Source organism: Sander vitreus, unplaced genomic scaffold (assembly GCF_031162955.1).
Source record: "Sander vitreus isolate 19-12246 unplaced genomic scaffold, sanVit1 ctg214_0, whole genome shotgun sequence".
NCBI classification, from domain to species: Eukaryota; Metazoa; Chordata; class Actinopteri; order Perciformes; family Percidae; genus Sander; species Sander vitreus.
In genome coordinates, this window is record NW_027595406.1 from 210,001 (window position 1) to 222,500 (window position 12,500).

Sequence of the window (12,500 nt, forward strand, 5' to 3'; positions counted from 1 at the left end):
TTTGGACATTTTTGTCACTTTTTTCACATTTTTGTCACTTTTTTTGCACATTTTTGTCATTTTATTTGGACATTTTTGTCATTTTTTGGGACATTTTTGTCACTTTTTTCCACATTTTTGTCACTTTTTTCACATTTTTGTCATTTTATTTGGACATTTTTGTCACTTTTTTCCACATTTTTGTCACTTTTTTTGGACATTTTTGTCACTTTTTTCCACATTTTTGTCATTTTTTTGGACATTTTTGGTCATTTTTTCACATTTTTGTCACTTCTTTCAAATTTTTTTCATTTTTTTGGACATTTTTGTCAATTTTTTCCACATTTTTGTTACTTTTTTCCACATTTCTGTCACTTTTTTCACATTTTTGTCACTTTTTTGGGCATTTTTGTCATTTTTTTTTACATTTTTTGTCACTTTTTTCCACATTTTTGTCACTTTTTTCACATTTTTGTCATTTTATTTGGACATTTTTGTCACTTTTTTCCACATTTTTGTCACTTTTTTCCACATTTTGTCACTTTTTCTGGTATTTTTGTCACTTTTTTCAACATTTTTGTCATTTTTTTGGACATTTTTGTCACATTTTGTCACTTTTGTCCTTCCCAACACTGTCTGTGCAGGTACATGGTGCAGTCTGAGGACGACAGCCGTCTGGTGTCTCTCTCTCTGCAGCAGTTTGTTCAGAGCGTCGGCGCTCGCACGGCGGCTCCCGGCGGAGGATCGGTTTCTGCTGCCGTCGCTGCTATGGTAACCAACAAACATCAAGTCCAACACACAAAGACCTCACAAGTCTCTGAGCTAGAGTCCAGGTCTCAAGTCTCAGGTCTCAGGTCTCAAGTCTCAGGTCTCAGGTCTCAAGTCTCAGGTCTCAAGTCTCAAGTCTCAAGTCTCAGGTCTCAGGTCTCAAGTCTCAGGTCTCAAGTCTCAAGTCTCAGGTCTCAGGTCTCAAGTCTCAGGTCTCAGGTCTCAAGTCTCAGGTCTCAGGTCTCAGGTCTCAGGTCTCAAGTCTCAGGTCTCAGGTCTCAAGTCTCAGGTCTCAGGTCTCAGGTCTCAGGTCTCAAGTCTCAGGTCTCAGGTCTCAAGTCTCAAGTCTCAGGTCTCAAGTCTCAAGTCTCAAGTCTCAGGTCTCAGGTCTCAGGTCTCAGGTCTCAAGTCTCAGGTCTCAGGTCTCAGGTCTCAGGTCTCAGGTCTCAGGTCTCAAGTCTCAGGTCTCAGGTCTCAAGTCTCAAGTCTCAGGTCTCAGGTCTCAAGTCTCAGGTCTCAAGTCTCAGGTCCCTAGCTGCCGGCTGTAGTTGATGGTTGCCGTGGCGACTGTTGTGTGTCTGCAGGGCGCGGCGCTGGGCGCCATGGTGGGTCAGATGACGTACGGGAAGCGTCAGTTTGAGAGTCTGGATGGCGTGATGCGGCGGCTGATTCCTCCGTTCCACCAGGCAGCGAAGGAGCTGCTGCTCATGGTGGACGCCGACTCCACCGCCTTCAACAGCTACATGGTACGCCCCAACTCTACTACTACTAATACCACCCTCTTCAGCAGCTACATGGTACGCCCCAACTCTACTACTACTAATACCACCTCCTTCAGCAGCTACATGGTACGCCCCAACTCTACTACTTCTAATACCACTGCCTTCAGCAGCTACATGGTACGCCCCAACTCTACTACTACTAATACCACCTCCTTCAGCAGCTACATGGTACGCCCCAACTCTACTACTACTAATACCACCCCCTTCAGCAGCTACATGGTACGCCCCAACTCTACTACTACTAATACCACCTCCTTCAACAGTTACATGGTATGCCCCAACTCTTCTAATTCTTCTTCTTCTACTGAATGAATGGTACGCCCCAACTCTTCTTCTACTCCTACTGACTGACAGGAAGTTACCTGGGAGGTTATAACCACGGTTTCTGTTTCAGGCGGCGCTGAAGATGCCGAAGACCTCGGTAGAGGAAATAAAGAGGTGATGTTTTTTATATATATATCAATCTAATCTATATAAAGTGTGTGATGCGTGTGTAACTTGTGTGTAACGTGACGCGTGCGTAACGTGTGTGTAACGCGTGCGTAATGTGTGACATGTGTAACGTAGCGTAACGCTGTGTAACGGTGTAACGCGTGTGTAACGCGTGTGTAACGTGTGTGTAATGTGTGACATGTGTAACGCTGTGTAACGCGTGTAACGTGTGTAGCGTAACGTGTGTAACGTGACGCGTGCGTAACATGTGCGTAACGCGTGCGTAATGTGTGTGTAATGTGTGACATGTGTAACGCGTGTGTAACGCGTGTGTAACGCGTGTGTAACGCGTGTGTAACGCGTGTGTAACGCGTGCGTAATGTGTGCGTAACGCGGGTGTGTGTAACGTGTGTGTAATGTGTGCGTAACGTGTGCGTAACGTGTGTGTAACGCGTGCGTAATGTGTGTGTAACGCGTGTGTAACGCGTGCGTAACGCGTGTGTAATGTGTGTGTAACGCGTGTGTAACGCGTGTGTAACGCGTGCGTAACGCGTGTGTAACGCGTGCGTAACGTGTGTGTAACGCGTGTGTAATGTGTGTGTAACGCGTGCGTAATGTGTGTGTAACGCGTGTGTAACGCGTGCGTAACGTGTGTGTAACGCGTGCGTAACGTGTGTGTAACGCGTGTGTAACGTGTGTGTAACGCGTGCGTAACGTGTGTGTAACGCGTGCGTAACGCGTGTGTAACGTGTGCGTAACGCTGTGTGTAACGTGTGTAATGTGTAACATGTGTAACGCTGACGTGTGTAACGCGTGCGTGTACGTGTAACGTGTGTGTAACGTGTGTGTGTAACGCGTGTGTAACGTGTGTGTAATGCGTGACGTGTGTAATGTGTGTAAAGCGTGTAGCGTGTGTAACGTGTGTGTAACGTGTGACGTGTACGTGTACGCGTGTGTAATGTGTGTAACGCGTGTGTAACGTGTGTGTAATGTGTGACGTGTGTAAAGCGTGTAGCGTAGCGTGTGTAACGTGTGTATGTACGTGACGTGTGTAACGCGTGTGTAACGTGTGTGTAATGTGTGTAATGTGTGACGCGTGTAACGTGCGTGTAACGTGTGTAATGTGTACATGTGTAACGCTGCGTGTAACGTGTGTAACGCTGCGTGTAACGTGTGTGTAATGTGACGTGTGTAACGTGTGACGCTGTGTAACGCTGCGGTGTAATGTGTGACGTGTAACGTGTGTAATGCGCATGTGTAACGCTGTGTAACTGCGGGGTAATGTGTAATGTGTGACATGTGCGTAACGCGTGTGTAACGCGTGCGTGTAACGTGTGTGTAACGGCGTGTAACGCTGTGTGTAATGTGTGTGTAATGTGACATGTGTAACGCGTGTGTAATGTTTGTGTAATGTGTGTAATGTGTGACATGTGTAGCAGCATGTGTAACGTGTGTGTAACGCGTGTGTAATGTGTGTGTAATGTGTGACGTGTGTAACAGCGTGCGTAGCAGCGTGTGTAACGCGTGTGTAATGTGTGACATGTGTAACGCTGTGGTGTAACGCGTGTGTAACGCGTGCGTAACGCAGCGTGTGTAACGCGTGTGTAATGTGTGACATGTGTAACACGTGCGTAGCGCGTGTGTAACGCGTGTGTAATGTGACATGTGTAACGCGTGTGTAACGCGTGTGTAACGCGTGTGTAATGTGTGACATGTGTAACGCATGTGTAGCGCTGTGTAACGTGTGTGTAACGCGTGCGTAACGTGTGTGTAATGTGTGCGTAACGTGTGTGTAACGCGTGCGTAACGTGTGTGTAACGCGTGCGTAACGTGTGTGTAGCGTGTGTGTAACGCGTGCGTAATGTGTGTGTAATGTGTGTGTAATGTGTGACATGTGTAACGCTGTGTGTAACGTGTGTGTAACGCGTGCGTAACATGTGTGTAACGCGTGTGTAATGTGTGTAGCGTGTGTGTAACGCGTGCGTAATGCGTGCGTAATGTGTGTGTAATGTGTGACGTGTTCAGGAGAGAGGCGGCGATGCAGGCCGGTCTGCAGCGAGCGGTGAGCGTGCCGTTGGCTCTGGCCGAGAGGGTCAGCGTCCTCTGGGCGCCGCTTAAAGAAATGGTCGTCAGCGGCAACATCGCCTGCAAGTCGGACGCTCAGGTAACACAAACATCTAAACTAATCTTTATAAAGTCAAATAAAATACTGAAGTTACAGTTCAACACAAAACATGAGCAGGAAAACTGAAGACAACAAATAAACATTGAAAAAGGCGACGAAAAAGTCGGAATAAAAGGCGCTGAAAAGGTTGGAATAAGAGTAACTTAACATGACATCAAACAGCAGGATAGCTTCAGAAAAAAGCCAAAAACTTTGGTTATTTTCCAGATAAAAGTTTTAATGTGAAGTTTGTGTTTGCAGGTGGCGGCGAAAGCGTTGGAGACGGCGGTGTTCGGGGCGTATTACAACGTCACCATCAACCTCAAAGACATCACAGACCAAGACTTCAAGATGGCCGTAAGTCACGTCTGTTTAAATAAAGTTTGGTTGACGATAGCTGAGATCAGACCCAACACGGGAACGTATAATACGTTACGTTTCATTACTGAGAAATATATATTTCAGTCAATGTTTGGACTGAAACTTTACAACCGTGCTCTTATTTTGAAACTGTAACTTTTTGGAAAGTTACTGTAGTTACTTTCTAGTTTTCACAACTGTAAGAAGACGTGTTGTCTGTCTGCCTGTCTGTCTGCCTGCCTGTCTGTCTGTCTGCCTGTCTGTCTGTCTGCCTGTCTGTCTGTCTGCCTGCCTGCCTGTCTGTCTGTCTGCCTGCCTGCCTGTCTGTCTGTCTGTCTCTCTCCCTGTCTGTCTCTCTCCCTGCCTGTCTCTCTCCCTGTCTGCCTGTCTGTCTTTCTGCCTGTCTGTCTGTGTCTGTCTCTCTGCCTGTCTGTCTCTCTGCCTGTCTGTCTCTCTGCCTGTCTGTATGCCTGTCTGTATATCTGTCTGTCTGTCTGCCTGTCTGTCTGTCTCTCTGCCTGTCTGTCTGCCTGTCTGTCTGCCTGCCTGTCTGTCTGTCTGTCTCTCTGCCTGTCTGTCTCTCTGCCTGTCTGTCTGTCTTTTATTTAATGATGATAATAATGTTATGTCTGTCTCTCTCCCTGCCTGTCTGTCTCTCTCCCTGCCTGTCTGTCTGCAGACTGAGAAGCGAGCGGCGGCGTTGCTGCAGGAAGCGAAGGAGAGCGCCGCTGCCGTCCTGCTCGCTGCTGACGACAGGAAGTGAAGTCATCTCCTTCCTGCTGACGACAGGAAGTGAAGTCATCTCCTTCAACGTTTAACTTCAGACTCTGATAAATAAATAAATAAATAAATAAATAAAAACACTTTTCATTTTTTCTTTGGAGTGATTCAACTTTTGTGTGTGTGTGTGTGTGTGTGTGTGTGTGTGTGTGTGTGTGTGTGTGTGTGTGTGTCTCTCTGTGTGTGTGTGTGTGTGTGTGTGTGTCTCTGTGTGTGTGTGTGTGTGTGTGTGTGTGTGTGTGTCTCTGTGTGTGTGTGTGTGTGTGTGTGTGTGTGTGTGTGTGTCTCTGTGTGTGTGTGTGTGTGTGTGTGTGTGTGTGTGTGTGTGTGTGTGTGTGTGTCTCTGTGTGTGTGTGTGTGTGTGTGTGTGTGTGTGTGTGTGTGTGTGTGTGTGTGTGTGTGTGTGTCTGTGTGTGTGTGTGTCTGTGTGTGTGTGTGTGTGTGTGTGTGTCTGTGTGTGTGTGTGTGTGTGTGTGTGTGTGTGTGTGTGTGTGTGTGTGTGTGTGTGTGTGTGTGTGTGTGTGTGTGTGTGTGTGTGTGTGTGTGTGTGTGTGTGTGTGTGTGTGTGTGTGTGTGTGTGTGTGTGTGTGTGTGTGTGTGTGTGTGTGTGTCTCTCTCTGTGTGTGTGTGTGTGTGTGTGTGTGTGTGTGTGTGTGTGTGTGTGTGTGTGTGTGTGTGTGTGTGTGTGTGTGTGTGTGTGTGTGTGTGTGTGTGTGTGTGTGTGTGTGTGTGTGTGTGTGTGTTTATTTAAAGATCAATAAAGTTTTGTTGACACCAGATAGCAGCAGACATGATAACGCGCACCTGGACGTGATCAGTCCCAAAGGTAAACAGCAGCAGAGCAGTGAACCATCACGTCATCATGTTTTGTGTTTCCCGCATCTTTCAGGTATTTAAAAACGTGTTAAATGACGTCACACATACAGGTGCATAATAACTGTTCACATTAAAACAGACTGATTTCCGTATTTACAAGAGAAAACTCCAGCGAAGCTGTCAAAGTCTGGCCGCACCAAACTCCATTCAAAAATCTACAAGTTAAGCAATACGTTTACCTGGCACGTTATGCTGAAATGTAGTGGAACATTAAGTGAAAGCGTATACATATCAATACATATGATCAATACATTGGAGCAGATTTAATGAGAACATTTCCAGCACTAGTGTAAGCTCTTAAAATATGTTTTTGGCGCCATGTAAACGCCACTGAATGGGAGGAACGTAAAATGACCTATTTTTTAAATGGAGTTTGGTGTGAGATAGGACTGTGTGGGAACATTGCAGTGTCACTTCCTAAGTGCCGTATTTACCAGGAGATCTTGTTAAAGAGTAAAACCTCCATATAACCTGTTCTTGTCATTATTTAACGTATTTAACGTAAGGGAATACCTTAAAGTAAGCCGATTTTAAACGGAGTTTGGTGTGACGTACGTCTGTCCTGCAGTTCAGATGATCCAGCAGAGGGCAGTGTACCGCCATCTGTCTGCTGCTGCCTTGAAGTCCGTCAGGAAACATCAGATCCGTGTTTCGCTCAGGTGAGTTATATTTTTAAAGTTATGAGTTAAAAATATTGACTTCCTGTCCCCAGAAATGTGAGCAAAACCATCTCCAGTCCCCAGTAATCAGCCGAAGAAAGAGTGTTTCCAGTTTGTCACCATTTATTGATTTAAATCAGACAGTTAAAGAAAAGTTTCTGTTACACTTTTATTTTGAAGGTCTGTAGTTAGAGACGCTGTTTCCTGTCAAACAGCTGATATCAACAGATACAAATACATGTTACCATGGTTCCATGAAACATATAAATCAGTTAAATCTTTTAATAATATAAACATATAAACGTTGATAATAAAGCTGTTAAAGTTTCCATCATGAAGAGGGCTGTCCACATCCTCCAAATCAACCTGTCTCTCTGCCTGTCTGCTGTCTGTCTGTCTGTCTCTCTGTGTCTCTCTGTCTGTCTGTCTGTCTACCTGTCTGTCTGTCTGTCTGTCGACCTGTCTGTCTACCTGTCTGTCTGCCTGTCTGTCTGTCTGTCTGTCTGCCTGTCTGTCTGTCTCTCTGCCTGTCTGTCTGTTTTTGACCCTGTTTTCCGACATCTTTGACCCACGTTGTTCATACCTGAACTAGATGAGATTAGTTTTAACATTGTGTGATTCTGATGGCTGTTAGTGAAGCTGCTGATGCTGTTGTTGTTGTTGTTGTTGTTGTGTATCAGTGGACGCACCACCACATCACGGCGGCAGCGGCCAGCAGACCAATCACAGAGCTGGCTGCAGACGAGGGGGCGGAGTTACACAGGTCTGAGTTGCAGCACTTGAAGGTGAAACTGGAAACCTGAAAACAACCAAACTGGGTTAGATCATGGTCTGGCTGGGACTAGAACCAACAGCTGGGACTGGAACCAACAGGACCAACAGCTGGGACTAGAACCAACAGCTGGGACTAGAACCAACAGCTGGGACTAGAACCAACAGCTGGGACTAGAACCAACCGGACCAACAGCTGGGACTAGAACCAGCAGGAACAACACCTGGGACTAGAACCAACAGCTGGGACTAGAACCAATGGGAACAATAGCTGGGACTAGAACCAACCGGACCAACAGCTGGGACTAGAACCAACAGCTGGGACTAGAACCAACAGCTGGGACTAGAACCAACAGGACCAACAGCTGGGACTAGAACCAACAGCTGGGACTAGAACCAACAGCTGGGACTGGAACCAACAGGACCAACAGCTGGGACTAGAACCAACAGCTGGGACTGGAACCAACAGGACCAACAGCTGGGACTAGAACCAACAGCTGGGACTAGAACCAACAGGACCAACAGCTGGGACTAGAACCAACAGCTGGGACTAGAACCAACCGGACCAACAGCTGGGACTAGAACCAGCAGGAACAACACCTGGGACTAGAACCAACAACTGGGACTAGAACCAATGGGAACAATAGCTGGGACTAGAACCAACAGCTGGGACTAGAACCAACCGGACCAACAGCTGGGACTAGAACCAACAGCTGGGACTAGAACCAACAACTGGAACTAGAACCAACGGCTGGGACTAGAACCAACGGGAACAACAGCTGGGACTAGAACTAACGGGAACAACAACTGGGACTAAAACCAACAGATGGGACTAGAACCAACAGCTGGGACTAGAACTAACGGGAACAACAGCCTGTCTGCCTGTCTATCTCTCTGTCTGTCTGCCTGTCTGTCTGCCCCTCTATAATATATGAATGAAGGTGAGTATTACCTGGGGGAACATCTGGGCCAGCCGGCCGTACTCACAGTCAGAATACTTGAGACACTGACGGTACGTCATCCCCCCTATAGACACACACAGCACAGTATTATGGGATGGCGCACACACACACACACACACACACACACATACACACACACACACACACACACACACACACACACACACACAAACATCTAAAAAGCATTGAAAGTGTCAAAAAAAATCATTTTTTTAAAGGGTTTTTTTCATGATTTTTGACACTAAATCAATGTCGACTATTGAAATCCCCTAAAGTAGATGTCTGGAGGTCCAGGTGTGAGTTTAAGCGTCCAGGTGTGTGTTGTTACCTCTCTCGCTGAGTGTGAGACAGGCGTCGTCATAGCTACACTCTCGCTGTTTGGAGCAGCTGGCCGTGTAGTCCTTACAGCTGAAACAGCGGATAGCCGATCCTGAAACACACAGCAGAATCAGTACCAAACTCCACCAGACTCCATGTAAATAATCAGGACTTTTATCATCCTAAAACACACTTCATTCAAAGTGGACAGAAACTAAATAAAACTACCAAAAGCCGTCTTGGTTCATCTTTCCACTGTTCCAACAATCACCACTCTGGTTTGGTTGAAATAAACCCTTAATTCACCCATTTACATGTGGAGATATGCTGGCTCTATACACGCTAAAAGTCCTGATTATTTACATGGAGTCTGGTGGAGATATGCTGGCTCTATACACGCTAAAAGTCCTGATTATTTACATGGAGTCTGGTGGAGATATGCTGGCTCTATACACGCTAAAAGTCCTGATTATTTACATGGAGTCTGGAGGGTTTGGTGATGGGGATTTCGGGGCTGTTTCATGTTAAACTAAAAGGATCTTCCTCTTTAACTAAAAGGTCTATCTCTGTAGGGATCCATCCCATAATGTTGTCAGACACTTAGAATAATAATCTGAGTCTGTCAGCAGCAACAACAACAGAACTTTTAGTGACTCTAACTGACAGAAACTCCCCAAAAAGTGGACCGATGTCAAAGATTGTTGTTCCCATCAGATAGGAACATGGGGACATAGAGTCCAGGTTGTCTTTATTAATATCGCAGCGATAACACAGCGCAGAAATGTGGTTTAGATATTGCCGTAATCTGCAGAACCTCCGCTCTTTGCGTCCCTTTTATCGCAAAATCATACGTCACTCATACGGCGAATTAGGAGACAGAGAAGAGAGCATGTGACATCGCCGTCTGGCTCTCTGTGTGCAATCGGTGGACTTTAACATCGCAGCTTTCAGCCACATTATCTCTGCACACATAGCTCATAGACAGATGTTACTACAAGTACAATAAAGCTGTACAAGTACAATAAAGCTGAGTTTATTCTGAACATTTCGATATAAAAGATATCAGATATATGGAAATACCTTAAAAATAATTTAAGAAGATTAAAAAGATCGTATTTTGCATTGAAGATTGGTTGTGTGAATATTTCCTGGAGCAGAATCAGTTAAAATAATTTGGGATGTAAAATGAAAACGTACCGAGTCCGATCAGAGCGGAGCCGAACAGCAGACAAATACCCAGGGAGCACTTCATTTTCACACCAGCCTCACACGCTCATCTGAATCACACAACAAAGAAGGTTCAGACTCTGACGGAGGAAAGTCCAAAAGACGTCCAACTAATGTCTGTCTGACAGAGGAGAGTAGAAATGGTGTGTGTACTCACCAGCTGCAGCAGTAATACTTAAGTTACTGAGACGAGAGGAGACTGTGACAATGTTAGGCCACGCCCCCGAACCCATAGGCCACGCCCCTCGAATGTTAGGCTACAAAGGAGTAGCCTGTTGGCTCAAAAAACTGTCATTGGGGATAAATGTAAAACAAGGATAAAAAGGAAAATACTGCGATGATATGAGTAAAGTTGGGTTAGTGTCCAACCGGTCGCTTTGGGTCTGTTTTAAATGTCTTTGTGGTCATTTTGAGTCTCTTACAACCCCCCAAAGTCTCGGTCTCGACCCCCCAAAATGTCTCGGTCTCGACCCCTCAAAGTCTCGGTCTCGACCCCCAAAATGTCTCGGTCTCGACCCCTCAAAGTCTCGGCCTCGACCCCTCAAAGTCTCGTTCTAAACCCCTCAAAGTCTCGTTCTAGACCCCTTAAAGTCTCGGTCTCAACCCCCCAAAGTCTCGGTCTGAACCCCTCAAAGTCTCGGTCTCGACCCCTCAAAGTCTTGGTCTAAACCCCTCAAAGTCTCGGTCTGAACCCCTCAAAGTCTCGGTCTAAACCGTTCTAGACCCCTCAAAGTCTCGCTCTAGACCCCTCAAAGTCTCGGTCTGAACCCCTCAAAGTCATGTTCTAGACCCCTCAAAATCTCGGTCTAAACCCCTCAAAGTCTCAGTCTGGACCTCTCAAAGTCTCGGTCTGAACCCCTCAAAGTCTCGGTCTAAACCCCTCAAAGTCTCGGTCTGAACCCCCCAAAGTCTCGTTCTAAACTCCTCAAAGTCTCGGTCTCAACCCCTCAAAGTCTCGGTCTGAACCCCTCAAAGTCTTGGTCTAACCGTTCTAGACCCCTCAAAGTCTCAGTCTGGACCTCTCAAAGTCTCGTTCTGAACCCCTCAAAGTCTCAGTCTAAACCCCTCAAAGTCTCGGTCTGAACCCCTCAAAGTCTCGGTCTGAACCCCTCAAAGTCTCGTTCTAGACCCCTCAAAGTCTCGGTCTAAACCGCTCAAAGTCTCGGTCTAAACCGCTCAAAGTCTCGTTCTAGACCCCTCAAAGTCTTGTTTTAGACCCCTCAAAGTCTCGTTCTAGACCCCTCAAAGTCTCGTTCTTGACCCCTCAAAGTCTCGGTCTAAACCCCTCAAAGTCTCGTTCTAGACCCCTTAAAGTCTCGGTCTGAACCCCTCAAAGTCTCGTTCTAGACCCCTCAAAGTCTTGTTCTAGACCCCTCAAAGTCAGGTCACCTCATTAATATTTCCTTGTGTTTATAACTACATTCGTGTCTCTGGCTCAGCTGGACTCTGTGATGACGATGGCTGGGAGTCTCAGTGTCGCAGCGTTTATGCAGAAGAAGAAGAAAAGCTTCAGCGTTTATCTCAATGCAGAAGAAGAAGAATAGCTTGTGTGTGTTGTCCCCCAACGACCCCGAAACAAAGAGAGCTCAGACACAAACAAAAAGCTTTATTCTAAAAGAGACAAAGAGCTGAGGACACGAGACACAACACAACAACGCCATTCAGACGCCGTCATCACGCCACGCTCATTACACATTCACCCTAAAACAGCCGACACGTAAAAACAAGTCAAAACACATTCATAATAAAGGGAAACTGACAGATTATTATGGAAATGATCCCTACAGAGATAATAATTACCCTCAACAACCACACCAGACTCCATGTAAATAATCAGGACTTTTATCATCGTAAAACACACTTCATTCAAAGTGGACAGAAACTAAATAAAACTACCAAAAGTCGTCTTGGTTCATCTTTCCACTGTTCCAACAATCACCACTCTGGTTTGGTTGAAATAAACCCTTAATTCACCCATTTACATGTGGAGATATGCTGGCTCTATACACGCTAAAAGTCCTGATTATTTACATGGAGTCTGGTGGAGATATGCTGGCTCTATACACGCTAAAAGTCCTGATTATTTACATGGAGTCTGGTGGAGATATGCTGGCTCTATACACGCTAAAAGTCCTGATTATTTACATGGAGTCTGGTGGAGATATGCTGGCTCTATACACGCTAAAAGTCCTGATTATTTACATGGAGTCTGGTGGGTTTGGTGATGGTGACGTTTTTCTTGTTTTGTCTGTGTGTGTGTGTGTGTGGACTTTTAGCGTTTATAGAACCCCCCAAAATGACTCTTTAAATTCAGCCAGTGCCTGATTTTACGTCATATGGCCGTACAGTGATGCATTGATTATAATGTATTTAAATGGGAGTTTAATGTTCCTTTAAAATAATGATTTGAATGTTTGTTACA

The 12,500-nt window shown here is 45.8% G+C and overlaps 2 protein-coding genes across 2 annotated transcripts in view; one reads left to right on the forward strand and one right to left on the reverse strand.

Moving 5' to 3' along the window:
• Positions 1–5,296, forward strand: part of ftcd (formimidoyltransferase cyclodeaminase) — a 10,856-nt gene extending 5,560 nt beyond the window's left edge. Inside the window, exons 9-14 of the mRNA XM_078244351.1 lie at positions 624–750; positions 1,332–1,493; positions 1,924–1,967; positions 3,987–4,125; positions 4,387–4,482; positions 5,165–5,296. Of these exons, the coding sequence (XP_078100477.1) occupies positions 624–750; positions 1,332–1,493; positions 1,924–1,967; positions 3,987–4,125; positions 4,387–4,482; positions 5,165–5,248 (652 nt within the window). The 3' untranslated portion in view covers positions 5,249–5,296. The remainder of the gene's footprint in view (positions 1–623; positions 751–1,331; positions 1,494–1,923; positions 1,968–3,986; positions 4,126–4,386; positions 4,483–5,164) is intronic.
• Positions 5,297–7,288: 1,992 nt separating this feature from the next.
• Positions 7,289–10,123, reverse strand: LOC144513316 (CD59 glycoprotein-like). The gene is made up of 4 exons (XM_078244352.1): positions 10,049–10,123; positions 8,862–8,963; positions 8,524–8,597; positions 7,289–7,599 (listed from the first exon to the last, which is right to left on the reverse strand). Exons 1-4 carry the CDS (start codon positions 10,101–10,103, stop codon positions 7,477–7,479), a joined length of 354 nt encoding a protein of 117 aa, XP_078100478.1. The 5' UTR covers positions 10,104–10,123; the 3' UTR covers positions 7,289–7,476.
• Between the last annotated feature and the right edge of the window lie 2,377 nt (positions 10,124–12,500).

Excerpts from the sequence above, each read along its gene's own strand:
- LOC144513316 (XM_078244352.1), bottom strand. The coding sequence starts at position 10,103 with ATGAAGTGCTCCCTGGGTATTTGTCTGCTGTTCGGCTCCGCTCTGATC. Across the intron at positions 8,598-8,861 it reads TCTCACACTCAGCGAGAGAG|GGGGGATGACGTACCGTCAG; the intron begins GTAACAACACAC and ends GTGTGTCTATAG. Across the intron at positions 7,600-8,523 it reads TGGCCCAGATGTTCCCCCAG|GTTTCCAGTTTCACCTTCAA; the intron begins GTAATACTCACC and ends GGTTGTTTTCAG.